Source organism: Tamandua tetradactyla, chromosome 23 (assembly GCF_023851605.1).
Source record: "Tamandua tetradactyla isolate mTamTet1 chromosome 23, mTamTet1.pri, whole genome shotgun sequence".
Lineage (NCBI taxonomy): Eukaryota > Metazoa > Chordata > Mammalia > Pilosa > Myrmecophagidae > Tamandua > Tamandua tetradactyla.
This window is the reverse complement of record NC_135349.1, coordinates 7,961,440-7,988,896: the sequence shown is the minus strand read 5'-3', so window position 1 is coordinate 7,988,896 and position 27,457 is coordinate 7,961,440. Positions and strand designations below refer to the sequence as shown.

Sequence of the window (27,457 nt, the reverse complement as noted above, 5' to 3'; positions counted from 1 at the left end):
TCTTGGCTGCAACCCAAGAAACAATTCAAGGGCACAACACAGATCACACAAGTAAGTGGACAGTTTATTAAGTACACACGCACAAAGAGGGCAGGCACTCTCCTAAGAGGAGAGGAGAGTGCGACACTGTTGGAACAGTTTGCTTTCACAGGTTTTTTTTCCTTTATTAAATTTTATTAGCTATTTTACTACCCTCCCCTTCTTCATTTTTTTTTTTTTAATACTTGATTGCAGGTAACTCACTCAGGCGGGATCAGTTTGCCCCAGGTGCTTTACGCTGCTGTTATTCTCAGAGATCTCTCTCCTTCCAGCCTGACTGCCTCTTGGAATTGGCTCTTTGCTCAGCAGCCAGCCTCTAACCTAATTCTAGCCCTGCCTCAACGTCACCCACAGAGCATTCTAGCTCCCCTTATTCTTAAGGGAATTTGGGCTGATGGTCTGTCTTGTGTAGCTTCTTCAAACTGTCAGTGGGTCACAGACTCTATTTGCAGGAACATAGAAGTCTCTGGCTGTTCTGCTTAGAGTGGCTGGTTGAGCAGGCAGAATGGGAATGTAGCTTCTGTTAAGGAGGAATTTGTAGTGAAAGGGTCTAACCTGGAAGAAACGAACTGGCTAAGAAGTTTTAGTATACATGTTCTGGACAGAAGCAGGAGCAAGATGGAGTTCAGGGTATACTTTAGGCTTTTCAGGAACACGGTTGGTTGGAGACATGGCATGCCGTGGCAGTCTGCAATATCTGGCTGAAATTTCTAGAAGACTAACTCCCAGAATGACCTCGATTGTATTTGAAATTTCTTAACCACTGAAATTTTATTTCCCTTTTTTGGTCAACTAATCCTATGATGCAAGAGTCAGGCTCATTGTTGGGAGTCATGTCTCATGTTGCTAGGGAGACTTATACCAATGGAACTCATGTCCCATGTAGGGGGGATAGGCTGTGAGTTTATTTGTAGAGTTTGGCTTAGAGAGAGAGACTACATCTGAGCAACAAAAGAAGTTCTGTGGTGGTGAGTATTAGGCGTTAACTCTAAGTAGGCTTAGCTTTGCCATACAGCAGTAAGTTTCATAAGGGTGAGCTCTAAAATCGATGGCTTGGCTTATTAAATTGGGAGCCCTTAGTGCTCAAGAGAATAGCAGGAATTCCCAGGTGGGGATTTTTTAAAAAACCTTTTAAATTGTATAATATAATATATATATATACAAAGCAAAGAAAGAGAAAAGCAATAGTTTTCAAAGCACTCTTTGCATTAGTTAGGGTTCTCTAGAGAAACAGAATCAACAGGGAACACTCGCAAATATAAAATTTATAAAAGCGTCTTACGTGACTGTGGGAATGCAGAGTCCAAAATCCGCAGGGCAGGCTGTGAAGCTGACTATTCTGATGGAGGGTCTGGATGAACTCCACAGGAGAGGCTTGCCAGCTGAACCAGGGAGAGCCTGTCTCTTCTGAATCCTCCTTAAAAGGCTTCCATTGATCAGATTAAGCATCACTCATTGCAAAAGACACTCCCCTTGGCTGATTACAAATGGAATCAGCTGTGGATGCAGCTGATGTGCTCAGGATCTAATTCTATGAAATGTCCTCATTGCAACAGACAGGCCAGCACTTGCCCAACCAGACAAACAGTAACCACCACTTGGCCAAGTTGACACATGAACCTAACGATGACACTCTTCAACAAGAGATTACAGGACAGATCCCAGAGTTTGTCGGGCTACCATATGATCCTCTCAGATTTTTCTTCTAGCTGTTCCAGAATATAGGAGGCTAGAAGGCATAAATATTTTTTTTTATGGTCACAATCACCTTTTTTTTTTCTTTTTTTGTGAAAAATAACATATATATATAGCTATAAATTTCAAAGCACAGTGCCACAGTTAGTTGTAAAACAGATTTCAGAGTTTGCTATGGATACAATTCCATAATTTCAGGTTTTTATTTCTAGCTGTTCTAAGGTATGGAAGACTAAAAGAAATATCAGTATAATGATTCAGCACTCATACTCATTTGTTAAACCCGACCTTCTCTGTATAACTCCACCAGCACCTTTGATCTTTCTCCCATTCTTTAGGGGTATTTGAGCTATGCCCATTCTAACTTTCATGTTGGGAGGGGCTGTCGATAATATAGGATAGGGGAATGGAACTAGTTGGTGTTCTGGAAAGGCTGGTCCCTCTGCATTTTCGGACTTATCTGGTCCAAGAACCCATCTGGAGGTTGTAGGTTCCTAGACAGTTGCGCTAGTGCATGGAACCCTTGTGGAAGCTTATATAGTGCCCTAGGTACTCTTGAGGATTGGCAGGAATGGTCCTGGTTGGGGGTTGGCAGGCTATGATAGGTAGCAATGTCTAACCGCAGCACGCATGAGTGACCTCCAGTGTAGCTTCTCAACTCTATTTGAATTCTCTCAGCCACTGATACCTTATTTGTTACTCTTCTTTTTCCCCATTTTGGTCAGGATGGTATTGTTGATCCCACAGTGCCAGGGCCAGGTTCATCCCTGGAGGTCATCTCCCACACTGCCAGGGGGAGCTCTCATCCCTGGATGTCCTGTCCCACGTAGGGAGGAGGCCAATGGTTTCACTTGCGGAGTTGGGCTTAGAGAAACTAGGTGGGAAATTTTAATAGTTTCATGTTTTTCTCTAGCCCTTTAAGGGATTTTGCAAATATTCCTTCATTCATTCATTTTTACTAAACCTACCCTGGAATGCAGTAGGGTATTACATTAAGTTGTGCATAACATTAAGATTTTGTTGTTTATTCAAGTTGCCATGTCAAATAAAGGTAAATTTGGTTGTTTAAATCAATAGAATAGATAGGTTAAATTTGATAGTGTGCTACAGAAAATTTAAATTTTGGACAAAATAAACATTTCTTCCTTTGGTCCCATGCATAAATTTAAGTCTTAAAATACACACAATATCATCTTTTCTTTTGTATTTTGATTTACTTTAGTTTTAACTAGATTAGCTTCATTCCCTTCTCTAATCAACATTTTATCTGTTTTTCAGCTTCTTTAATGGTTGCTGTATGGAGTAATGCTGATTTGCAGAGTTGGAGAACTTTAACTCTGAGTTTAGGGTATCATACAGATACTTACAGTTCCAGGAAGCTACTAGGTTATACCAGGAGAAAAACATTTCAGAATTTAAAAATAACATTAAATCTCAGGAGTAAATGTGACTGCTCAAGAACTTACAATTGAAGCCTTAATTTTCTTATAAGCATTTTTAAATGAAGCTACTTTCAGAAATAAAAACATTTGACAGTTGTTTCATATTGGGTCATTAACTACAAACAATTGCAGAAGTTTTCTCCTGTTTGACTTCTACACATATACTAGAGTTATATTAATTAACAGGTGTTCTAGTTTGCTAGCTCCCGGAATGCAATATACCAGAAACAGAATGGCTTTTAAAAAGGGGAATTTAATAAGTTGCTAGTTTGCAGTTCTAAGGCCAAGAAAATGTCCCAATTAAAACAAGTCTGTAGAAATGTCCAATCAAAGGCATCCAGGGAAAGATACCTTGGTTCAAGAAGGCCGATGAAGTTTAGGGCTTCTCTCTCAAGTGAGAAGGCTCATGGCAAACACAGTCACAGTTTCTCTCTCAGCTGGAAGGGCACATGGTGAACATGGCATCATCTGCTAGCTTTCTCTCCTGGCTTCCTGTTTCATGAAACTCCCTGGGAGGCATTTTCCTTCTTCATCTCCAAGGCGCTGGCTGGTGGACTCTCTGCTTCACGGTGCTGCAGCATTCTCTGCTCTTTCTGAATCTCCTCACATCCTCCCAAATGTTTCCGCTTTTCTTTTGTTGTTGTTGTTGTTTTGTGTGTGTGTGTGTGTTTTGTCTCCGCTTTTCTAGGATTCGAGTAAACTAATCAAGACCCACCCAAATGGGTGGAGACATGACTCCACCTAATCCAGTTTAACAACCACTCTTGATCAAATCACATCTCCAGGGAGATGATCTAATTACAGTTTCAAACATACAATACTGAATGGGATTAGAAGAAATGGCTGCCTTTATAAAATGGGATTAGGATTAAAACCTGGCTTTTCTAGGGTACATCCATACCTTCAAGCCAGCACTACAGATATATACTTGTCTTGCTTCTCCTTTAAAATCCTTTTCTGTTGCAGATGAAGTTCTGACTTATAGCTGACCACGTGTACTTTTAGAGAAGCCTTAGAGCAAATAGTGTGAACGACAAGTAACTAGGAGTAAGTTAGTTAACAAAATTAACATATTTCAAGACCGTACCCTGAAGCAGTTCGAGGTCAGAAAGGTGTACTGCTAAGGCATTCCCAAAGCGCTGCCTTTGGGGTTTGTACTGTCTAAGTGATCTGGGTAGGAATCTTACTTTTTAGAAAATATTTTTATTGAGGTTAAACAAACTGTGGTATATACATACAATGGAATATCATGCAGCTTTAAGACAGAATAAAGTTATGAAGTGTGTAACAACATGGATGGATCTTGAGGACATTAATACTGTATGGTCTCACTGATATGAACTGACATTAGTGAATAAACTTGGAATATTTCGTTGGTAACAGAGACCATCAGGAGATAGAAATAGTGTAAGATATTGGGTAATTGGAGCTGAAGGGATTCAAATTGTGCAACAGGACTGAATACAAAAACTCAGAAATGGACAGCACAATACTACCTAACTGTAATACAATTATGTTAAAACACTGAATGAAGCTGAATGTGAGAATGACAGAGGGAGGAGGGCTGGGGGCATAAATGAAATCAGAAAGAAAGATAGACGATAAAGGTTGAGATGGTATAATCTAGGAATGCCTAGAGAGTATAATGACAGTGACTAAATGTACAAATTTTAAAAATGTTTGTGCATGAGGAGGAACAAAGGAATGTCATTACTGCAGGGTGCTGAAAATAGATGGTAATTAATATTTAAAATTTTCAACTTATGTGTGAGATTAAAGCAGAAAATATTTATTTGGTACAAAATTTATATTTTGACTAGTGCATCTCCTAATGTAACTTATGTTGATAGCTTGATTGAACACCATAAGTACTTGGAATCTTGGGTAGGGCATGAGATTTTGTTGGTTTGTCCGGAGTGATGCCCCGATGAAACCCAGAGGGATTTGATCAGTGACTGTAAAAGTATTCGCAAAGTCCCCTTTGGGGAATGGTGAGAACGGGGAGAAATTCAACTTCCCCAAGTGGAATTCTTGATATTCTCACAAGCAGTGTGGACAACCAAAGCTACAGACCAAGCCCCCAGTCTTGGAGTTTGTTCATATGAAACTTAAACCTGCAAAGGATAGGTCAAGTCTACTTAAAATTTAGGCCTAAGAGTCACCCCCAAGAGAACCTCTTTTGTTGCTCAGATGTGGCCTCTCTCTCCAGTCAACACAACAAGCAATCTCACCACCCTCCCCCTGTCTACCTGGGATATGAGTCCCAGGGGTGTGGACCCTCCTGGCAACGTGGGACAGAAATCCTAGAATGAGCTGAGACTCAGCATCAAGGGATTGAGAAAAACCCTAGAATGAGCTGAGACTCAGCATCAAGGAATTGAGAAAACCTTCTCGACCAAAAGGGGGAGAGTCAAATGAGACAGTGTCAATGGCTGAGAGATTCCAAACAGAGTCAAGAGGTTATCCTGGAGGTTATTCTTATGCATTAAGTAGATATCACCTTGTTAACCAAGATGTAATGGAGAGGCTGGAGGGAACTGCCTGAAAATGTAGAGCTGTGTTCCAGTAGCCGTGTTTCTTGAGGATGATTGTATAATGATACAGCTTTCACAATATGACTGTGTGATTGTGAAAACCTGAGTCTGATGCTCCTTTTATCTACCTTGTCAACAGATGAGTAGAACGTATGGAATAAAAATAAGGAATAGGGGTAACAAATGTTAAAATAAATTTAGTTTGAAATGCTCGTGATAAATGAAAGTGAGGGGTAAGGGGTATGATATGTATCATCTTTTTTTTCTGTTATCGTTTTATTTCTTTTTCTGTTGTCTTTTTATTTCTTTTTCTGAACTGATGCAAATGTTCTAAGAAATGATGAATATGCAACTATGTGATGATATTGAGAATTACTGATTATATATGTAGAACGGAATGATGCATTAATTTTTTGTTTGTTCTTAATTTTTAAATTAATAAATAAATTAAAAAAATATTTTTATTGAGATCACTTCACACACATACAGTTCATTGAAAGTGTATAATCAGTGGCTCACACTATCATCACATCATTATGTATTCATCACCATGATCATTTTTAGAATATCTGCATCACTCCAGAAAAAGAAGTAACAAGAAAAAAGAAAAAGAAACACATACATCCCATACCCCATACCCCTCTATCTCATTGACCACTAGTATTTCAATCTACCCAATATTTTTACCCCTTATCTCCCCTTATTATTATTATTATTATTATTATTACTCATCTGTCCTTAGCCTGGATAAAGGGAGCGTCAGCCACTAGGTTTTCACAATCACACAACCACATTGTAAAAGCTCTATGGTTATATAATCATCTTCAAGAGTTGACCCTACTGGAATACAGTTCAACAGTTTCAGGTACTTTCCTCCAGCCACTCCAATACACCATAAACTAAAAGGGATATCTATATGATGCACAAGAATAACCTCCAGGATAACCTCTCGACTCTGTTTGAAATCTCTCAGCCGCTGAAACTTTATTTTCTCTCATTTCTCTCTTCCCCCTTTTGTGAAGAAGACTTTCTCAATCCCATGATGCTGGGTCCCAGCTCATCCCTGGGAGTCACGTCCCATGTTGCCAAATTTACAACCCTTAAAAGTCATGTGCTCTGTAGGGGGAGGGCGGTGACTTCACCTGCTGAGTTGTCTTGGGGCGGGGGGAATCTTATTTTAATTCCCTGCCACTCAAAAGCAAATACGTATATATGTTATTTTTCACCAAAAAAGGAGAAGAAAAGTTGGTTGTGATGATAAAAAATATATGTATTTATTCCTTCTAGCCTCCTATGTGCTGGAGCAGTAGTAGGAAAAATCTGAGAAGTTGGTATGTGGTAGCCCATGACAAACTCTGGGATCTGTCCTGTAATTACTTGTTGAAGAGTGCTTTGAAAACTATTGCTTTTTTCTTTCTTTGCTTTGTATAAATATATTATATTATACAATTAAAAAAACAGTTAAAAAACATAAAAAGCAAATAGGTATTGAGCGTTAGGGTGAACAGGGCTACAAAAAAAATGCATCTTTAAGATCTAAGACTGAGAACCAGGAGGCACTTCCTGGTACTTGGTTTAACAAGGGGTGGGTACAATTGGGTGGGTAGGAATTATGAAATTATTGGTGGCTCTTTGTCTTGTATTAGCTGGTAGGTGCCATTGTATTTTTTCACAGGGAGGATGGGAGAGTTACAGGGTGATTGACATGGGATTAGGAGTTGTTTTTCAATGAATTTATCAGTAATGGGCTGCAGGCTTTCTACGATTTTCTATTGAACGGGATATTGCTTTCGATGGGGAAAGGGTACTCCAGGCTTGACCTGAATGCAGACAAGGACTACTTGGTGGGCAGCCAAGGGGTTAAACACTAGCTGGGTTTCCTGGTCTTGAGGTGGCCCCCGGGAGTGAAGAAGACCCCTCCTTAGAAGGGGTGTGGGCATTTAGGGCCAATGAGAAATTGACTGGACTCCAGTATGTCTCCAGGCCTATGAAGGAGAGGGGTCGTGAAGGTACTAGCTTGGCTTTACCGTCAAGTCCCATAACTAGCAAGCCCGACTGGGGGTAGGTCCAGAGTGGCAGCTCAGGACAGAGCAAGTGACTCCAGTATTAATTAAGAAATAGTCCTCTTACCTGCCACATCAAGGGTGACCCGAGGCTCCTCTAAATTGATGGTCAGATGTGAAGTCAGCAGAGCCATACACAGCCTCGGGCACCCTCAGTCTCCTCAGACTGCTCCTGGCAAGACTTGAGGAGCTGTCCTGCCCCCTCTTCAGGAGACGGTGCAGTTCCTGGCCCAAGACCCATGCTGGTGGCAGTTGGGGCAAGGTCCTGGTGGGTTCTGAAGTCGAGGGTTGTCTTGAGGATTCTGGCGCTTTCTCTGCTAGTAGCCCCCTGTCCCACAGTGATAACTAGATAGCTGGGAATGTGTTCAATATAGTCCTTCAACTGGAAAATGCTTAGTATAGTCTTTGGTAGCTGGAAAATATTTATTATAACCACTTCACTCAAGCACCTTTGATTCATTTCAATCCTAAAAGCCCTTGCTGGTATAGTTTGCTGTGATTTTATCTCAAAAGTTTACTCTTTGCTCCTGGTTACGTTAAAGAGACGTTCCCTGGGTTTCATCCTTCCTCTAGAATACAGATTCCTTGAAATGAGGAATGTTTTCATTTTCATTCACAGCAAAATCCACCTATGCCTAGAGCAATAATCAGGCACATGGTACATGCTGAATAAATATTTGTTGAGTGCATGAAAGAAGGAAAAATGGAGGGATCATTCAGGTTTGATGCTGCAGAAGAGACTGAGAGGGATGAGGGAAGAGGCGGGTCTGTTGGTGCAACATAGAGATATTTTTGCATTTTTCAATATCCCCCAACTCTTCCAACTTTGTCAGCAATTATGCACATTGGTGCACCTACTCCCTCGGTCCTGTGCCTTCGGTATCTTTCCCCAGGGTTAACTTCATGGTAAGTTGTGCCCAAAGAGCATTAAGAAACAATTAATGAGATTCAGAGAGAGCAGAACAATATAGCCATGGGATGTAGAGAGTCCACGAGCCAGCAACCTTTGGAGATGAAGAAAGAAGATGCCTCCAGGGGAGCTTCATGAAACCAGAAGCCAGGAGAGAAAGCTAGAAGATGATGCTGTATTCGCCATGTGCCCTTCCAGCCCAGAGAGAAGCCATGACTGTGTTCGCCATGTGCCTTTCCAGATGAGAGAGAAACCCTGAACTTTATCAGCCTTCTTGAACCAAGGCATCTTTCCCTGGATGCCTTAGATTGGACATTTCTATAGATTGCTTTAACTGGGACATTTTCTCGGCCTTGGAACTGTAAACTAGCAACTTATTAAATTCCCCTTGTTAAAAGCCGTTCCGTTTCTGGTATATTGCATTCCGGCAGCTAGCAAACTAGAACAGATTTTGGTACCAGAGAGTGGGGTGCTGCTGAGGTTTGCAAATACCAAACATGTTGGAACGGCTTTTTAAATGGATAAAGGGAAGATTCTGGAAGAGTTATGAGCAGCTTGATAGAGAAGGCCTAGAATGCTTTGGAGAGACTGTTGGTAGAAATGTAGACTCTGAAGACACCTCTGATGAGGCCATAGATGGAAATGAGGCACGTGTTATTAGAGACTGGAAGGAAGGTGATCCTTGTTTTAAAATGGCAGATAATCTGGCAAAGCTGACTAGTGGCTTTGGCTGGAAGGCAGATTTTAAAAGCCATGAACTTGGATATTTAGCAGAGGAGATCTCCAAATTAAATGTGGAAAGTGCAGCCTGGTTTCTCCTCGCAGCTTACAGTGAAATGCGACAGGAAAGAGATAAGCTGAGAACTGAACTCTTGAGTAAAAAGAAACCTGAAATTGAGGTCCTGGAAAATTCTGGGCCTACAGAAAGGGAGACCCCAGAGAATAGTGCCCTGTGTGTGGATTTAAACAAATGTGGAAACACTCAGCCATTTCAGAAAAAGCCAGGATTGGACATGGAGTTATCCAGGAAGGATTTGTGGAAACTCCTTATGTCTGATGGGCATGATCCAACACTACTGCACAGAAAGCCAACGAGAGTGCTGTGGGACCTGTATAAACAGTGGCGCTGCCAGTCTGGACTGGGGGGCTCAGAGAAGGGACACATTGGAGGAAGAATAACTTCAGAGGCAAAACCATGGAGGCTGAGGTCTGAAGTCAAGAAGCCTCGGGCCAGGAGAGCGGAACCACCCAAGCCAGTGGAGAGGATGAGTTTGCCCCAAAGGCAGAGGATAAGCCTTCCACCTCGTGGCAGTAGAAAAGTCATGCCGCCTCAGGCCTTGGAGAGGGTGAAGCACATTTTGTGGGGTTTGGGGAGAGCCTGGCTGCCACCACATGGAGGGGTTGAGTGTGTGCTCCGGAGATGGCAGAGAGCCCGGGTGCAGCCCCAATGCTTGGAGAGGGTGGAGTCGAGAAAAAGGTGGTCTCCCCAATGCCCCCCAAGGTTGCATTTGGAGAGAGGCAGGCCTCTGTATAGGCCCTTGGAAAGGGTGGGACTGCTGCTTTCTAAAGCCCTGAGGATAAATGACTCTGGGCTTTGAAATCTAATGGGCTTTGCCCTGCAGGTTTTCGAAACTGTATGGGTCCAGTGACCCCTGTGTTCCTTCCTCCCTATGGAAATGTGTATATGTATCCTATGAATGTTCCTCCTTTATATGTTGCAGCAAATAACTTGTTATGAGTTTTCAAAGGTCCAGAGCAAATGGAGAGAATTTTGCCTTAGGACAGACCATGCCTGTAACTGACTTGATGAGATTTTTATAGTGTCTCTAATTTTGTACTTCATTTGTATTGCTACTGAAAGGTTTAAGGTTTCTGATATTGTTATGAAATTAATGTATTTTGTATATGGGAAAAACATGTCTTTTTTAGGGGCCAGAGGGTGGAATGTGCTGGTTTGAAAGGAAGTATGCCCCCTAAGAAAAGCCATGTTTTAATATAAATCCCATTTCATAAAGGTAGAATAATCCCTATTCAATAAAAAAAAACAAAAATAAAAACAGTTAACAAAAACAAATGAAAAATGATGGGTAAGACCCTTCCTTCAGAGAAAAAAAAAGAACAAAAAAAAGAAAGAAAAAAAAAACAAATGAAAGTCAACATTGCCAGGTGTTGAAAATGGGATGGTATATCGGAAAAAATAAAATCAAGGCAAGCTAGGGTCTATAGTTAACAGTAACTTTGCAATATCTTCCATTGAATGTAACAAAGGTAATATGCCAATATTAAATGTCAGTAAGCTGGGGGGTGAGGTGGGAAATATGGGGGGAGGGCATGCGATTTTTTGCAGAAGCAAAGGAAATGTCCTCATATAGATTGTGGCGATGAAGGCATGGCTATGTGATTATGTCAGGAACCATTGCTTTTTTGCTTGGATTTGACTGTATTATGTCCCCGTCTGAATCTGTGGTGGACCCCAGAAAAGCCATGCCCTTTGACCCTCATTCAGTATTGCTGGGTGGGAGCATTTTGATTGTTTCCATGAAGATGTGACCCACCCAATTATGGGTGGTAACATTTGATTAGATGATTTCCATGGAGGTGTGTCTCCACCCACTAAAGGTGGAGTTGCTTGCTGGAATCCTTTAAAAGAGGAAACATTTTGGAGAGAGTCCCTTTTGGTAGAGCCACGAGAAAGCCAGCAGATGCCGCCATGTTCGCCATGTTCCCTTCCAGCTGAGAGAGAAACGTTGAACATCATTGGCCTTCTTGAACCAAGGTATCTTTCCCCGGATGCCTTAAATTGGACATTTCTATAGACTTGTTTTAATTGGGACATTTTCTCGGCCTTAGAACTGTAAACTAGCAACTTACTAAACTCCCCTCTTTAAAAGGCATTCTTTTGCTGGAATATTGCATTCCAGCAGCTAGCAAACTAGAACAATTATGTGCAAATAAAACTGTTTTAAAATGGACAGAGAGATACAAATGCTGGAGAAAATGTAGAGAAAGAGATGTACCTATTCCCTGTTGGTAGGGAAGCTGAGAGGTGCAGCCCCTCTGGAGGGCAGTGTGGTGATTCCACAGGAGGCTAGGGGTGGGGTCACCACACAATCCTGCAGTGGCATTGCTAGTTTTATACTGGGAGGAACTGAAAGTAAGGACACAAATGGACATTTGTACACTAGCGACTGTGATTGTGTTATCATGTTGTTTGACTTGGTCTCTGGAAAACCTTAAAACCTGAACAAAAATTTACTAAGCCTGGTAACTCTGAAGAACAGGTAATTGTGTTGCCAACAGCACCAAGGGCAGACGATTGTCTGGGGTGGACATCTGCAGAGCCTGTGCTCTGACAGGAAGGCCAAGGTTGCCTTTATAGTGGGCTCTACAAGGTGACCGGTGGCTACATGCAGAGCTCATTATATATTTTATTTATTATATATTAGTCCCCTCAAAATAAGCAAAAAGACATGGGCATTAGTAGATACAGGAGCTGAACGTACTTTAATATATGGAAATCCAGAATAACATCAAGGATGCTGGGTTACTGCTGATGGTTATAGTTATTCTGCCGAACAAATGAGACAAACATGTCTAAATCTTACAATAGGTTATTACCGCCTAAGAGAACATAGCATATATATATATAACCCTCCAACAGAAAAATATTTTAGGTTCATACTCAGCACACTACTGTGGACGAATTCTACTTATGAACATGAGCAATGAAAACAGTCTTGAGGGGGTGGGCTAAATGGAAACCAGTCATTTTACCAAACCCATTGTGAACTGTGCACATCACACAGCACTGATTGCCAGGCGAGCATCAAGAAGTAACTGATACCATTAAGGAAATGGTAAAAATGCACATTGTACGATCAGCCCAGTGTCCTTTGAATAGCCCTGTCTGGCTGGTAAAAAAAAGCCCAATGACTACAGAGTATGGAGAATCAAATGAAGTTGTTCTTTCCAAACATGCTGCTGTACCCAGCATAGCTGAGCTACTTGACCAAATGACCACTAAGTTGGGACTGCTCACGCTGTAATAGACCTGTGTATTAGTTTGTTAAGCTGCCAGAATGTAATATACTAGATGTTCCAGTTTGCTAGCTGCTGGAATGCAATATACCAGAAAAAGAATGGCTTTTAAAAGGGAGAATTTAATAAGTTGCAAGTTTACAATTCTAAGGCTGTGAAAAAGCCCACATTAAAGCAAGGCTATAAAAATGTCCAATCTAAGGCATCCAGGGAAAGATACCTTCTTGGTTCAAGAAGGCCAATGACATTCAGTGTTTCTCTCTTAGCTGGAAGGGCACACGGCAAACACGGTGGTGTCTACTGGCTCTTTCGTGGCTCTACAAAAAGGGACTCTCTCCAAAATGTTTCCTCTTTGAAAGGATTAATGGATGGAGTCACAACTCCATGGAAGCTATCTGATCAAAAGTTACCACCCACAACTGAGTGGGTCACATCTCTATGGTAACAATCAAAATGCTCCCAGCCAGCAATATTGAATGAGGATTAAAGGACATGGCTTTTGAGTTAGAAATAGGGTAAGATAATGGGTAATTGGAGCTGAAGGGATACAGACTGTGCAACAGGACTGGATACAAAAACTCAAAAATGGACAGCACAATACTACCTAATTGTAATGTAATTATGTTAAAACACTGAATGAAGCTGCATCTGAGCTATAGTTTTTTTTTGTTTTTTTAATATATTTTTTGTATTTTTTATTTTTATTTTTTTCTCTATATTATCATTTTATTTCTTTTTCTGTTGTCTTGCTATTTCTTTTTCTAAATCGATGCAAATGTACTAAGAAATGATGATCATACATCTATGTGATGATATTAAGAATTACTGATTGCATATGTAGAATGGAATGATTTCTAAATGTTGTGTTAGTTAATTTTTTTTAAATTAATAATAATAATAAAAAAAAGGACATGGCTTTTCTGGGGTCCACCAGATTCAAACCAGCACACCAGAAGTGGAACCTCTTTTAAAAAGGGAATTTAGTGTTACAAGTTTATAGTTCTAAGGTGAAAATGTCCACATTAAGGCACCAACAAGAGGTTACCTTCACTCAAGAAAGACTGATACTATCCAAAACACCTCTGACAGCTGGGAAGGCACACGGCTGGCATCTGCTGGTCCTTTGCTCCTGGGTTTTGTTGCTTTCAACTTCTCTTTCCTGTGGTCTCCTCTCTAAGTGTCTGTGGGCCTTCACTTAGCATCCCTGGAAATCAACTCTGGATTTTGGCTTGCTTAGCATCTCATAGAAAAGCACATGGTGACACCTGCTGGGTTCTGCCCATGTCTGGGCATCTGCTCTCTCTGTTGACACTCCACGCATCTCCAAACATCTGTGTCTCTCTGAGCTCTGAAGCAACTGTTCTCCAAGCATCAACATCTGAAGTTTCTCCAAAACTTTTCCCCTTTAGTAGTAAACTAATCAAGATCCACCCTGAATGGGTGGGGTCACATCTCCATCTAATCAAAACATCACATCCACAATTGGGCTTGCCTCGTCTCTGTGGAGAAAATCTAATCAAAAGTTTCTACCTACAAGATTGAATCAGGATGAAAAGAAATGGCTGCCCCCACAGAATTGGATCAGGATTAAATTATGGCTTTTCTGGAATACATAATAGCTTCAAATCAGCACAACCTGGTAGATGCTTTCTTTAGTATATCCTTAGATAAGTCCTCAATCATGAGATCAATTTGTCTTCACATGGAAAGGCCAACAATGGACATTTACTGTCCTGCCACAGGGCTATTCATACAGTCCTGCTATTTGTCTTGGAACAGTGGCCAGGGATTTATCAACTCTAGATCTACCATCTAAAGTTACGTTGCTCCATTATATAGATGATGTTCTGTTAACCTTTAATTCTTTCACAGATTTAGAAATTGCCTTAAGAGTTGTCTGTGATGGGTTAAAGGACAGAGGATGAGAAGTCAAGCCGGCAAAAGTACAAGGGCCCAGGGTGGCTGTAATGTTTTTGGGCATCACCTGGTCAGGTAAGACCTGAAATATCCCAGATAAAATCATAGATAAAATTCTGCAACAACCTGTCCCTGCCACTGTTAAACAATTGCAAGTTGTAATAGGGCTTTTGAATTGTTGGAGGATATTTATACCATGTTTAGCCCAAGTTCTTAGACCACCATATGCACTTATTAAAAGAGGGAAAACATGGGATTGGGGTAAGCAAGAAAATAGGCTTTTGACCAAGCAAAGCTCTTGACCTCCCAAGCCGAAGTTCAAAGTGATGAAAGTTTGAGCTGGAGCTTGTGGCAGAAAATGCCCATTGAGATTATGCCTGTGGGGTTTTGGTTACAACTCTGGAAAGAGGCAGAAGGCAAATACAGAATAATGATGCAACACTTACCTGAACTGTATAAAGCACTTCAATAGGTGGAGTAAATTACAGGAGCCCAAACAGTAATTGTTAAAAACTGCTCATGCTACTAAAGGTAGAAGGTTTATTTACCAAACCCCAATCTGGCATGGCCCAATTACAAACTTAAAAAAAGTGGCACATATAGCTATAGCAGAAGAATTCTATTAACTAGCTCTCTCAGACAAGCACTACAACAGATTTTAGGTGCTGTTCTATTTGAAGAACTGATAATCCACCTTGGGTGGATACCCCTGCTTCAGTTTTACCCATTGTATGTGAAGGCCAGCCCTCCCCCCATACCCGACAATGCTTGGTATACTGACGGGTCAAGTAAAGGTAATGCTCAGAGCTGGGTAGCTGTAGTCATTCAGATGAAAACAGGTCGTATCTGGTTAGACTCAGGTTTAAGACAAAATAGTCTAATGGGCTGAATTGCAAGCAGCATGGGTGGTAATAATGAGAGAACATTGGCCTCCTTGTTATGTACAGACTGTACAGAGGGCTCGCTTTATGCATAAATAAGTGCCATAAAGACAATCGACAGATTATGAACTGCTCACTCTGGAGTGCTTCTATGCATCAAGAAATTTACTCCTGCCTTTCAGCCCCCGAAGCAGCTCTGACTGTTTATCATGTAAACCTGCCCCCCACTCCCCAGGTAACCAGAAGCTGATCCTGTGGCCCATATAGGTCTCATCTGTCCTTCACTTGCTGAAGAAGCTGCCCTATGTCTGCACAGGGAAAATGGACATGGGGGACAGCCAAAGGGTGATGTATGTTGAAGGCTTTAGGAGTCCCTATAAAATATTCTGACTTAATGCATGTGATACGAAATTGTGGTGCCTATTCCTGCCTTCGACCGGGTGCTATCCCTTATAGAGACGGCCCTGTGCATACAGCTAATATGCCCTGAAGAGATTGGCAAATAGACTGTATAGGACTGTATCAGTCAAGGTTCTCTAGAGAAACAGAATTAACAGGTAACACTCACAAATATACAATTTATAAAAGTGTCTCATGTAACCATGGGAGCACAGAGTCCAAAATCCGCAGGGCAGGCTGTGAAGCCGACGATTCTGATGGAGGGTCTGGATGAACTCCACGGGAGAGGCTCGCCGGCTGAAGCAGGAAGAGAGCCTGTCTCTTCTGAATCCTCCTTAAAAGGCTTCCAGTGATTAGATGGAGCATCACTCATTGCAGAAGACACTCCCCTTTGGCCGATTACAAATGGAATCAGCTGTGGATGTGATCATGATGTAATTCTTTGAAATGTCATGATGTAATCATGATGAAATGTCATGATGTGATCATGATGTAATTCTTTGAAATGTCCTCATTGCAACAGACAGGCCAGCACTTGCCCAACCAGACAAACAGGTACCACCACTCAGCCAAGTTGACACATGAACCTAACCATGGCAAGGACCTTTTATCTGCTAGTGCTGGCAAACGCTGTGCCTTGACTTCTGTAGATACTAATATTAGCCTGTTGCAGGTTTTCCCAGTGCACTTAATAGCTTATACAGAACACCATGCTGCATTGATAGTGATCAAGGGACTTTTGCTGGACATGATATACAGCAATGGGCTAAAAAACAAGAAATAGATTGGCACTTTTACCTCCCTTACAATCCTACAGTGGCCCGATTAATAGAATGGAAAAAAATGGCTTATTAAAACAGCAAATAAGACAACTCACTAAAACCCATACCCTGCCCAATTGAACTTCTGTGCTAACAGATTCTCTTCCCTACTTAAACCAGGCTCCAGGCACTGCACATGGAATCTCCCCATTTGAGTAATTGGCGTGGCCGGTTTCTACAGTCCCCCAAAACTGTAAAAGCATCCACTGCATCTTCTGGTCATGCCCCAAAGGTGGATGGAAACACCTTGCTACCACGGACACCTGGAGCTCTGCCTGCAGGAAAGGACTCCGTCACCTTGGCTCTTCGGTGGGCACTGCCTCCAGACTGGCTCTGTTGCATAGAGCCAGGGGCTCTACGAGTCAGGTGGGTAGAACCTGTAGCCCGTCTCCCCATTCTTGAGAGGGCCAACACTACAATATGAAGGATGCACCAGAACTATATCCACTGGGGAAATAATAGCCAGAGTGATGTGGTTAGAACCCAGACGGATGCAATTGGCCCTAAGGCTTGCTCCAACAGAGGGACAGCTCGTGTGATATTGTAGGCCTGGCATGTGCTCAGTGGCAGCCAATGTTTTGGGGCCAATGGAGAAAACTGCAGTAATTCTATTCACAGGAAAAGCCTTCATATCCAAATACCCACTAAATATTGATGTTTGCACCCTTCAGCGCCTCTCCCTGCTCATGCAAATGGCAGTTCACACTCAGACTGACTGGGTAGGCGGATATGTGCCAGCTTCAGGTAGCTCGGGCCACACATGGAATGCTCTCCCATTGTCTTTAGTTAATTGGAATAATTGGATAATAACTGCTAATTGCCACGTCTAGCCCACCATGGCAGCTACCTAATTCTAATGCTTTTTGTAACTATTCTCTCTGCTCAATATGTTGGTTCTATTGTTAGAGAACATCTAAACAAGTCCGCCCATCTTTGATATGTGTTTGGGGCAGCTTGGCCTGGATGGTTGCTGAGCATGGTATCTTCAGTGCTAAAGCAATTTGTGTTATTGAAATATGTCCTACTTCTGATTTTGCTATGCATCGACACATGGGATGGCTGTCCACACTGGAGTGTGATCAAAATATTATTGTATGGCAGAAGGAATGGGCAGGGAAGCAGAATAGCTCTAAACATGCCAGAGCATATTTGCCTTCCCCAAGCACTGGTTGGCTATGTGGAAAACATTTTGGGTCAAACCTCCCTTACAACTGGATCAGTAAATGTACTCTAGGATACCCCTTCCTGCCAGGAAGAATTCGCAAAGTTTTGCCCAGTGCACCACAGACTTTCCCAGCCTGACTCTTAGTCACTTTGGACTAAGCGTAAAGTGTCCCTTAGCCTAGGATGGGAATGGCCCCTTAGTATTTTTTCTCCCTGTTGCTGGAGCATTCGATGCATTAACTCAAGGAACGGCATCAGCAAACCATACTGGCCATGCTCTTAATAGTACTAAATGCAGCATATGACTTTTTGTTTGTTTGTTTTGGGTGCATGGTCCGGGAATCAAACCTGGGTCTCCCGCATGGAAGGTGGGCATTCTAACCACTGAACCACCCGTGCACCCATGACATATGACTTTTACGTGAAGAAACCCCCCGAGCAAGAAAAGTAGGGTTACAAAACCATATAGACGTAGACACGCATACTGCTGCCCCAGGTGGTCCTTGTGCCACGAATGCCACTGCTTGCCGCTCATAGAGACGTGATGAACGTACAAATGTCACCAGCGCCTCGGCACACCTGCAGAGTTCTATAAACCAGATCCAAAAATTAGGGTTTGTAAATTCCTTTCCCTCTTGGCTCACCCACTTGCCCTTGCATTGGAGTCATACTGTCCTTATTGGCACACTGACAGGATCGATCATTTGTCTGTTTTGTGCTGTTTATATTGAAGTTGTGGCCTCATTTCTCAAAATTGCAGGCTGTCCACCTATCACCTCTCATTCCCATGCTCAGGGACTCCTGTGAAAGAGGTAGCAGAAAGACCGTAAGAGTTGTGAGATGGGGTGGGTCGTACCTAATGATGTATTTGCATTTTTCAATATCCCCCAACTCTCCCAATTTTGTCAACAATTATGCGCGTTGCTGCACCTACTCCCTCTGTCCTGTGCCTTCAGTGTGCTTCCCCAGGGTTAACTGTAGGAGTTAATGTTAGCCATGACCTAGGAATGCTGTGGCGGCTTCCAGGAGGAGGAAGGGCTGTGGCTGCAGCCCAAGGTTCGGACTACTTGCTCTGACAGCTTGAGAGGAAGAGAATGTCCTGGAACATAGCTGGGTGTTCCTCTTAGCTACTTCAAAGCGTGCAGCAAACAAACGGTACCACCAGAAAGTCTGCTTTCTACATTGTATGCTTGTTCCTGGTCACATATCTGGAGCCCTGTAGAACCTGTTGCTGTCTGACAATAAGCTCGTCTGCTGACGGATGTCTGCAGGACCCCTGATCCCAGTCTTTCTTTCCGTTTCTTGGTACTTCAAGCCTCGCCGCAGTAGACAACTGCAACAGTTAACTTCATGGGAAGTTGTGCCCAGAGAGAGAACATTGAGAAACACTTCACTTTGTTAGCAATTGTGTGCATGAACTCTCTTGGTTCCATGCCTTCTCTGTCTATGCCCACTGTAAAACCCTGCCTTCCCATCTGATCAATGTGGACCATTGTGGAAAGGAATTGCTGTCTTCCCTCCTACCTCCAAGGACGAGAACCCCACGTGACCCCCAGTGGGTGCTCTATCTTACACGTGAAGACTGGACATGTCCAAGTCTTTCTTTGGTCTATCATACCTCTCGCATTTTGGTGGAAGGCTGTCTTCTTACACATCCCCTTGCTTTCCTCTGAAAAGTTGGCTTTGATAGCCCTGAGCTCATTGATGCAAGCAGTGGAAGCGCCCCTGCATGGTTGAAGAGGGAAGTGGGGGTGATGAAGTAGAAACAACGGCTGTAGACAAATCTTTCGATGAGTTTTGCTGTGAGCCAGAGAAAGCGATGGTGTGATAGCTGGAGGGGAAAGGGGAGTCATGGGAGGGTTTGTTTGGTTTGGTTTTAAGATGGAGAGGTTAAAATATGTTCATATTCTCATGACGTAGGACAGAAACAGAATAACCTATAGAAGGAGGTCCTGGAATAGGAGAAGGTAGATTCATGGCAGACTGGAAGTGGAGGGGTTTCTGAGGAAAGGCAGTTCCTTAGGTGACCGAGTAGAGGGAAGAGGTTGGCGCATATGTCACTGTGATTATGGTTTCCTGGGGGTTTTAGCCTGATGGGTCCAGGTTTCTCCATGAAGTATTAGCAGCCCTCTTTCCTACCAACATTGGCTCCTCTACCCTTCTGTTTCTGGTTTCAAAATTTTGCCTTACATTAGCTCCTTGTAGACAAATCCTATGTTTATTCTAATCTAGCACTTTTCCTAGGACATGCTGTTTTATGCAGAAAGCACAGAATGTTGAGCTCCACTGTGGATGTGTGTACTCTCCTTAATAAGAAATTATGTGATTTGTGGGAGAATTCTATTGACACATCTCCGTAAGTGATTTTATCATGGGAAACTACTTAAGTCCAAATCGAAGTTCTGGCCACATCACCTTTTCCCTCGCTAGCCAGAGGATAGTGCTTCTGAGCACTTGTTTGATGGTGAATTCTGGGTTCTGGATGACATCGATGATCTCAAAGGCAATTGCTGAATTTCAGATGCAAGTCATTTTTAGCCACCTTCTTTTAGAAATGAAAATGAGCCACACATCACTTTACCCAGGGGAGATGGAAACATGAGATCTAAGGAAGCTGGACTAATAAAGATGGAATCTTATAGAAGCAGAGATGTTTGAAAAGATGGCTTCAGCATGTGTATTCCACTTCTGCTGTCATAGTTATCTCTCCTTCAGGGCCATGGGCTTTTTGCAGGTAGTCTCTCCGCCACCCTATCATCCACTTACTTAGTAAAATCTGGTTGATATTCCTCAACCACAGTTCTGATCATTTCATTCTACTGTCAAAGCCTTCAGCTGCTCAACACTTAGAATAAAGAACGCACGCTCCAGCATGGACTCAAAACTCTCCCCAGTTTGAACCCGAGCCACCTTTGTGACGTTATTTATCGCTGTGTGAAATGATCTCCCTCTGGTTCGTTTCTCTATTGTATCAACACCTTTGGGAGAATCTCTGAACTGTAACTTAAGAATTGGCAGGTAGAATTTTGTGCCTTCCCTAATTTTTTTTTAAAACATATCAATGGATATCATTTATTTACTCATATATGTCTCTGCTGCAAATATGATTAACAGTCTCTATCTTCTCAGATGTAACGCTTGGAACTTACTCTTGGGAGGACAACAAATAGATGCTCATGATTCAATAAAGACTTGTAAGATAAAGGCAGATTCTGTCCAAAGACTGTCCTTCTGACTTGGTCATTCATTCAACAGATATTTATTTGGGCATTTTTGATAACTTTGAAAAGAATGCTTGGATCAGATAAAATGTGAGCGTATGAGAACAGGATGAAATTCATGGTGGGTTCTCAGCTGTACACACACATTTTCCCAGTTTGCCCCGCCCTCTTGCTCTCAGTTTGCTGGTTACCACTCTTTTCTCCTTCATGTGCTGTACTTTTGCATCATTATGGAGGTTTACCTAATAACCTGATCTATTTACTTTTATTTGTTTGTTTACTCATCTATAAGAATCTACCGATTTGGCTGATTCACATAGGGTGTATTCCATCAAAAATAAACAAAGTCTATTAGCAATGAATAAAACAATCAATCAATAAAATGAATGATCAATGTTAAAAATGAACAATCAATGTCAATGCAAGGCGATAATTGTTAACTTGATTTTACCGATTAGACAATGGAGGCTATGGGAGGTCAGCAATTTGGCCGCGAGGGGCAGTCCAGAGCTGGCCACTCACATCTTCTTTCTCCAAAGCCACTGGCTGTCTCCTTCCCACTGCTTACCCAGACGTCACTGATGGTATCAAAGTGATTTCTCACCTTCGTCTTTCTCATGTCAGGTTGAAAGGGTGGCTGCTGGGCCGAGTCCCCAAGTGGCCTTACCCCCGAGCTTCCTGTGTCTCATCCCACTGCACAGTGAGGGGCTCAGCCAGGCTGCTGTGCTCTACCTGGCAGGAGTAGGGCCCTCTGCCTTGGGCTGGGACTTCCACCACCACCCACGCCTGGTAAGTGCCATCTCCACTGGGAAAAACATCTCTCTTTGGTTCCGACTTTTGAGCTTCACCAGCTAGAGTCCAGCGCAGATCCATATCTGGTGGGTAGAAGCCATAGGCCAGGCACTTGAGGGTCCTGTTTTCTCCTGCGACCACATGACTGGTGAGCAACACAGAGGGAGGATCTGTGAAGGGAGAGAGCGTGGATAGTGAGAGCTTGAGGTGGCCTTCTCCTTGCTTGCATCTCTTCCTATCCCTGACTCCCTGGGTTTCTGTGATCTGCAGAGGGTTCGCTCTCAGCTCTGTCTCTGCTTCCTCCAAGAAACCTTTATGGAGAATGAGGAAGGCTGAGGCATCCCCTGAGCCTCCCTGTTGGAAAAGGGAATGTTTGTGGTCACTCTTTGCCATGCGCCACCCCAAGTGTAGACTTCTGATGGCTACCAGTTGTGGATGCTCCTACAGACTTTTCTGTTTGTTTGCCAGACCTCCTAGTGGGTTTTGATGCTCCCTTCCCCCTGCCTCAGTCCAGCCTCTGAGTTCTACCTGAGGCTCTGTCCATCCGCCCCTTCCTTACTTTATCCCTCAAGTCTCATCCTCATTACTTCTTAAAAGACTGAACTTGTGGCAAGCAATCCTGCTCACATTTGCTCATTTTTATCTTTTGGGACAGATGTACAACACACCTGCCTTCCCTCCACAGCCCAGCCAAGGATGCAAAAGCCTGGAGGGAAACAACTGTGGGGTTTGCAATTTGAAATATGGACTTTGGGTCCCAGTTGTGCCTCTTACAGACAGTCTTTCCTATCTCCTCCGACCCCCACTTCCTCATCTGTAAGTTGGGTAGCATATAGGGAAGTCCTCCCATTCAACTCGTGGCAGTGGGCTCACCCTCCCTGAAATTTGATGCATGTTCCTTTCAAACCCCCTGTTTTATCCTTCCAGGGAAGAAATGAACCCGAGTAGGTGAAGCTGAAGGGAGGAAGGGATTTCCAGGGATGGACAGGAGCAGCGTGCGCTGATCCCCTGAACTCCCAGCTGGAGGTCACCTTGGTCTTTTTCAGCCCAGTGCTGGGGAGAGGAGTGTAGGAACCAGTGGGTACCTTGTCGGTCCAGGGGAGAACGGCTGTGCTCCAGGTACCTCCGCAGCATCTCAGGGCACTCCTCCTCCAGGTACGCCTTGGCCCGTTGCACATAGACTTTTTCTGCCTCCCACTTCTGTTTGGTGGTCAGGGCAGCTGCATCCAAGGGCACCCAGCCTGGGAGGTCTTTGTTGAACTGGATGAAGTCTTGTCCGTCATAGGCATACTTCCACAGTGCTCCACTTGCTGTGTTATTCCACAGCTCACAGCCGAACATGCCCTGGAAGGTGTGAGACCCTGAATCCTCCCCCAGCCCCACAGGAAGTCATCAGCCTGACAGCTGCTCGTTTGAATTCATGTGGGAGGAAAGGCTTTTGAAAACTAAGCATGGCAGTCCTTTATCATGGCAATAGACAGAGAGGGAAAATTCTGCTTGGTTTGGAGTCTTAAGCCAGCCTGATCTGAAATATGCTCTTCCCAGCTGGGAACTTAAGAGAGTTATAGATGCTGGACAGACCTCCAGCCCTTCTGCATCATCTCACTGAATGAAGCTCTTTGTCTGACTGTACTGTGAGTTCTTACCATCCCAACGCAACCAGAACAAAGGGCCTTTCAAGTTAAATAGATACTAGTTTTGATTTTATTTGAAGGATGGGAATGTCTTCTATTCTGGCAATTCTGTGTTGTTGCATAATGTGATCACTCCCCCCATTTAGTTATTGTTTGCTTTCTTTATCCCAAATCTCTAAAACTCCACTTCATTCCTCCATTAGCACCAACTCTCAGAAGTTGACCCTTCTGGGGCAGGGGGACACAAGCTCTTCGTTTTTATTTCCTAAAAGTAGGCGTTTTCTCAATACCACTGGATGATATTTCCAGAGCTCCCAGACTCAGGCTCATCGGGCTCAAATCCCAGATTTCCTCCACGCCCAGCCCCTTGCTTGTTGCATGAACTTGAGCCGTTAAACCCTCTGTACTTCAAATCCTCCTCTGTGAAATGGGAAAAGCAAATGTAACTATTGGAGAGGAGTATTGTGAGTATGAGAGCGTAAATGCGTACTCCAGGCCCATAGTAAATGCTCAGTAAACTCTGGCTCCTATCATTGTGTAATACCCTATCTCCTCCTCTTTATCCTTTTACCCTCTTTACTCATAATTACATCACCGTTTCTATTCCAGCTGATCAAATTTCTTCCAGGGTCTGCCCCAGTCATTTTCCTAAGCATGGCATCCCTTGCCACACCCTTTTGATTTCTGTTGCCTCCTTTGGAAATCTTATCTCATTGGGATACACAATCCATGTAGCTTCTTGGGCAGTTTTGTACTCAGAAGCCCACCTCTTTGTGCCCTCCCTGTAATGATTTCACAGCAGCACTTCCCCAGGCCTGGGACTGGCTGCCCTGGGGGGGCCGGCAGTGGGGACAAGCAGCGTGGTCCAGGAGAAAGAACACCTGCCTGGCTCTCACCCTGGCCATTTCCACTGCAAGGACACACAACCTCTTCTGTGCCTGTCCCTCACGTGACTCTAACAGCCTGTGGTTTTGGATCTGACACTTACTAAGCACTGAAAGTGGGTTGTGATTGGCGCTAGGTGCTGTCTCTTTGTTCATTCAACAAACTTCTATTTAGAAAGTATTACTGACTCCAAGAGGTCCTAAGCCATGGGGACATTGGGGAGCTGAAGACAGACTCTTCCAACCCACATGGAATTTACAGAAATTTGTTGCATTCAGTTTCATCCTCATGACAGCTCTGGGAGGCACACTCAGTGCTCCAGTTTTTCCAACAAATAGCGTGTTTACTGTCAGACAGCTAGCGCCTGGCATCCACCTGATATGAAGATTCCAAGGCGGAAGCACTTTCCACCCAACATGCATTTACAGTAGCGACCCTGACACCTTCTAAGGCGGGTGCCACGCTTGACAGGTGTGGAGTGCAGCTGAGAGGTCAGAATGGGCCTCTGACATGACTTCCTGTGGGAGTTGAGGTGGAGTGAAGTTGGGGTGGCTGATGGGGCAGGAAGAAAGCAGATGGGTTGTGGGTGGGGGGGAATGCAAGAATGTCTGTGGATTTCTACTTGCATCTCCTGTTCCTCCTTTGGGTAGGGACTGCTTCCCTCCTGCTGACCTTTCCCTCTGGAGCTAGGACCATCCACCCCTCAGTCCTCAGTCCACTGACCTCTGTCTTTGTAGTAGTCCATGATGTCATTCAGAGTGGCCATGAAGACTTCCTCCCTGGCCTTCTGAAGCTCACTCTCTTTTTCCCAGTCCTCCATTCCTTCCACCTGGCTCCAGGGTCCCAAGGGCTCGGCAGTCTTACGTTTGCTGTGGTAGTGGAAGAAGGCCAGGTCATTCAGGTAGGCGGTGGCCTGGAACTTGGGGGAGCCTTCGGTGGGCCTGGAGAGCCCAGTGTAGAGAAATGTCAGAGAATAAGACCCTGAAAAGAAGAGAGGACCTGAGGTGTGGGGTCCGGCCAGGAGCGTTGCACAGCAGAGGCCTAAGAAAGACGACCCGGTCATGGGGGCCTTGTCTTCCCCAGCTCTCTCTCCCCTGCTGTTATCCTTTTCCAGGCTCATTGGAGAGAATGGAACTCTACTCTTATCCTGCGGGTGACGTTTCAGAGACCCCTCTGGGTCTGCACTGCCTTCGTTCCTCTTCCTGGCCCATAGGAACTGTGACTGAGTGTTGGCAAAAATAAACCGGAATGGAAGTGGTATCCTTCTGTAGATACAAGGCCCTTAGCAGCTGACCTGCCCCGTCTGTCTCACTTTCCTTTGGGTGAATACCCAAGGCCATAGGAGGAAAAGGAAATATTCCCAAATGGAAGCAGCCCTGACCCCTGAGTCACCCCTGGAGGAGAGGAAAGGGGCCCAATCTGTATTGGACTTCACATGAGCAAGTAAGAGACCTCTGTTGAGTGAAGTTGCTAAGAGGCTTACTTGTTACTGAAGCATATGCTAGTCTAAGCTGACCAATACAGGTAGTTAGAAAGTGGAGGAGGAAAATTGACTAGAAAACTGAGGAAATGACCCAGGCGGGATCTGTACAGGGCAAAACCAGGATGAGTCTCAGAATTCCCAGGGCCAGAGCTTGAACTTTGGTAGGAGGTGGCAGGTAGGTGTGAACCATCTCCTCTCATCCGTAATTAACTCCTGATGTGACTTAATAATGCCAACAGGGGTTAATGAGGTTGGGGCCAGAGGGCAGATTCCTAGTTTAAGTGCTGAATTATTCATGCTAATTAGTTGCAAATTGAAGTTCTTATAAAACTAACAAAATGCAGGTTCAGGCAGTCTGTAAGTATAACCAATTTTATCCTTGCACAGAGTTTAGAGATCATTACCTTCCAATTCTTCATCTTGAAAATTTCTGCCCAAAACAGCCTCATCCTTATCCTGGAATTGACTTTGGGTTTTCCCAAGCTGCAGCCTCCCTTTCTCCTAGTCACCTCCAGGCCCACCGCAGACCTGTCTGAGTGTGGGGCAAGAGGCTGTGGTTCCTTCCAGCAGCATCTCCCCAGTGAAGCTGCCTTCACATTTGTCTCTCGGGATCATTCTCTGTCCCTCAGAATCAGGCCAGCGCACCTGGCTCTTGGAAGGAAGCAGGGACCAGAACAGGAGACCTTCTGCTTTGTGCTTCCTGCCCCATCCTGGCTGCAAAACCCCATGCAGGGCATTTCACCTTACTGGGTCCTTCTCGATGTGTTTTATTTTCTTAAATCTATAAACTAAGGGTTTTAGAGCACAGATTCTTTAAGGTCTTATTTTGCTTGATCCCAAAGTCTCCCTGAATGTTTCTAGAAGCGTGTGAGCTGAGTTTGTTGACAGCCTCAGATATGCATTCCTACATACTTAGGGGAACCCAAGCGGCATAGGGCCCTTCTCTCAACCCCTTTATCCCGTTCTTTACCTTCCTGTCCATACTCCAGAACCCACCCCTCGCTCTGCCCACTCACGGTTATTGGTCTCCTGGGGGACTGTGGAACCCAAGAGGAGCGTCAGGCACAGCAGGACCGGCACCAGCGTCCCCATCGTGCCTGGCCAGAAGGTCCTGGGCTTCTCTGGGTCCTGGAGCTCAGAGCAGACTCCCTGGAGCTAGAGCCAAGTGTGGTTACAGGATTGGATTGGCTCTGAGCCCAGCCAAGGGGAGGTGACTCCACAGGCCAATGAGAGTGCCAGGATGGGTCTCACCCCCGACAGTGAGATACAAGGAAAAACACCCAACCAAAGGCCTTGCTGGCAAGACACACAAGGCAGGCTGGTCAGGGGTGTGACCATTGCGTCTACAGGCAGGAGGTGCACTGCAGGGGAAATGGGGGGCTCAGCTCTCCTCCAAAGCCTCTTCATCCCCATCGCAATTATCATTCCTTTCCAAGCAGATGGGAAGTTGCCTGTGCTTAAGTAAAGCAAGGCAGCAGATGGAGGAGGTCTTTTCTTACTGTGGTTTAGTTAAACCTCCAGTGAGGGACAGGATTGCTC

At 44.0% G+C, this 27,457-nt stretch overlaps 1 protein-coding gene across 1 annotated transcript; it reads right to left on the bottom strand.

Moving 5' to 3' along the window:
* Positions 1-21,502: 21,502 nt before the first annotated feature.
* On the bottom strand, positions 21,503-27,087 carry LOC143666999 (zinc-alpha-2-glycoprotein-like). Its single transcript, XM_077140702.1, has 4 exons — positions 26,935-27,087; positions 25,159-25,416; positions 23,002-23,277; positions 21,503-22,086 (listed from the first exon to the last, which is right to left on the bottom strand). Exons 1-4 carry the CDS (start codon positions 27,008-27,010, stop codon positions 21,788-21,790), a joined length of 909 nt encoding a protein of 302 aa, XP_076996817.1. The 5' UTR covers positions 27,011-27,087; the 3' UTR covers positions 21,503-21,787.
* Between the last annotated feature and the right edge of the window lie 370 nt (positions 27,088-27,457).

Excerpts from the sequence above, each read along its gene's own strand:
- LOC143666999 (XM_077140702.1), bottom strand. The coding sequence starts at position 27,010 with ATGGGGACGCTGGTGCCGGTCCTGCTGTGCCTGACGCTCCTCTTGGGT. Across the intron at positions 25,417-26,934 it reads CCCCCAGGAGACCAATAACC|GGTCTTATTCTCTGACATTT; the intron begins GTGAGTGGGCAG and ends TCTTCTTTTCAG. Across the intron at positions 22,087-23,001 it reads TTCTCCCCTGGACCGACAAG|ATCCTCCCTCTGTGTTGCTC; the intron begins GTACCCACTGGT and ends CTCCCTTCACAG.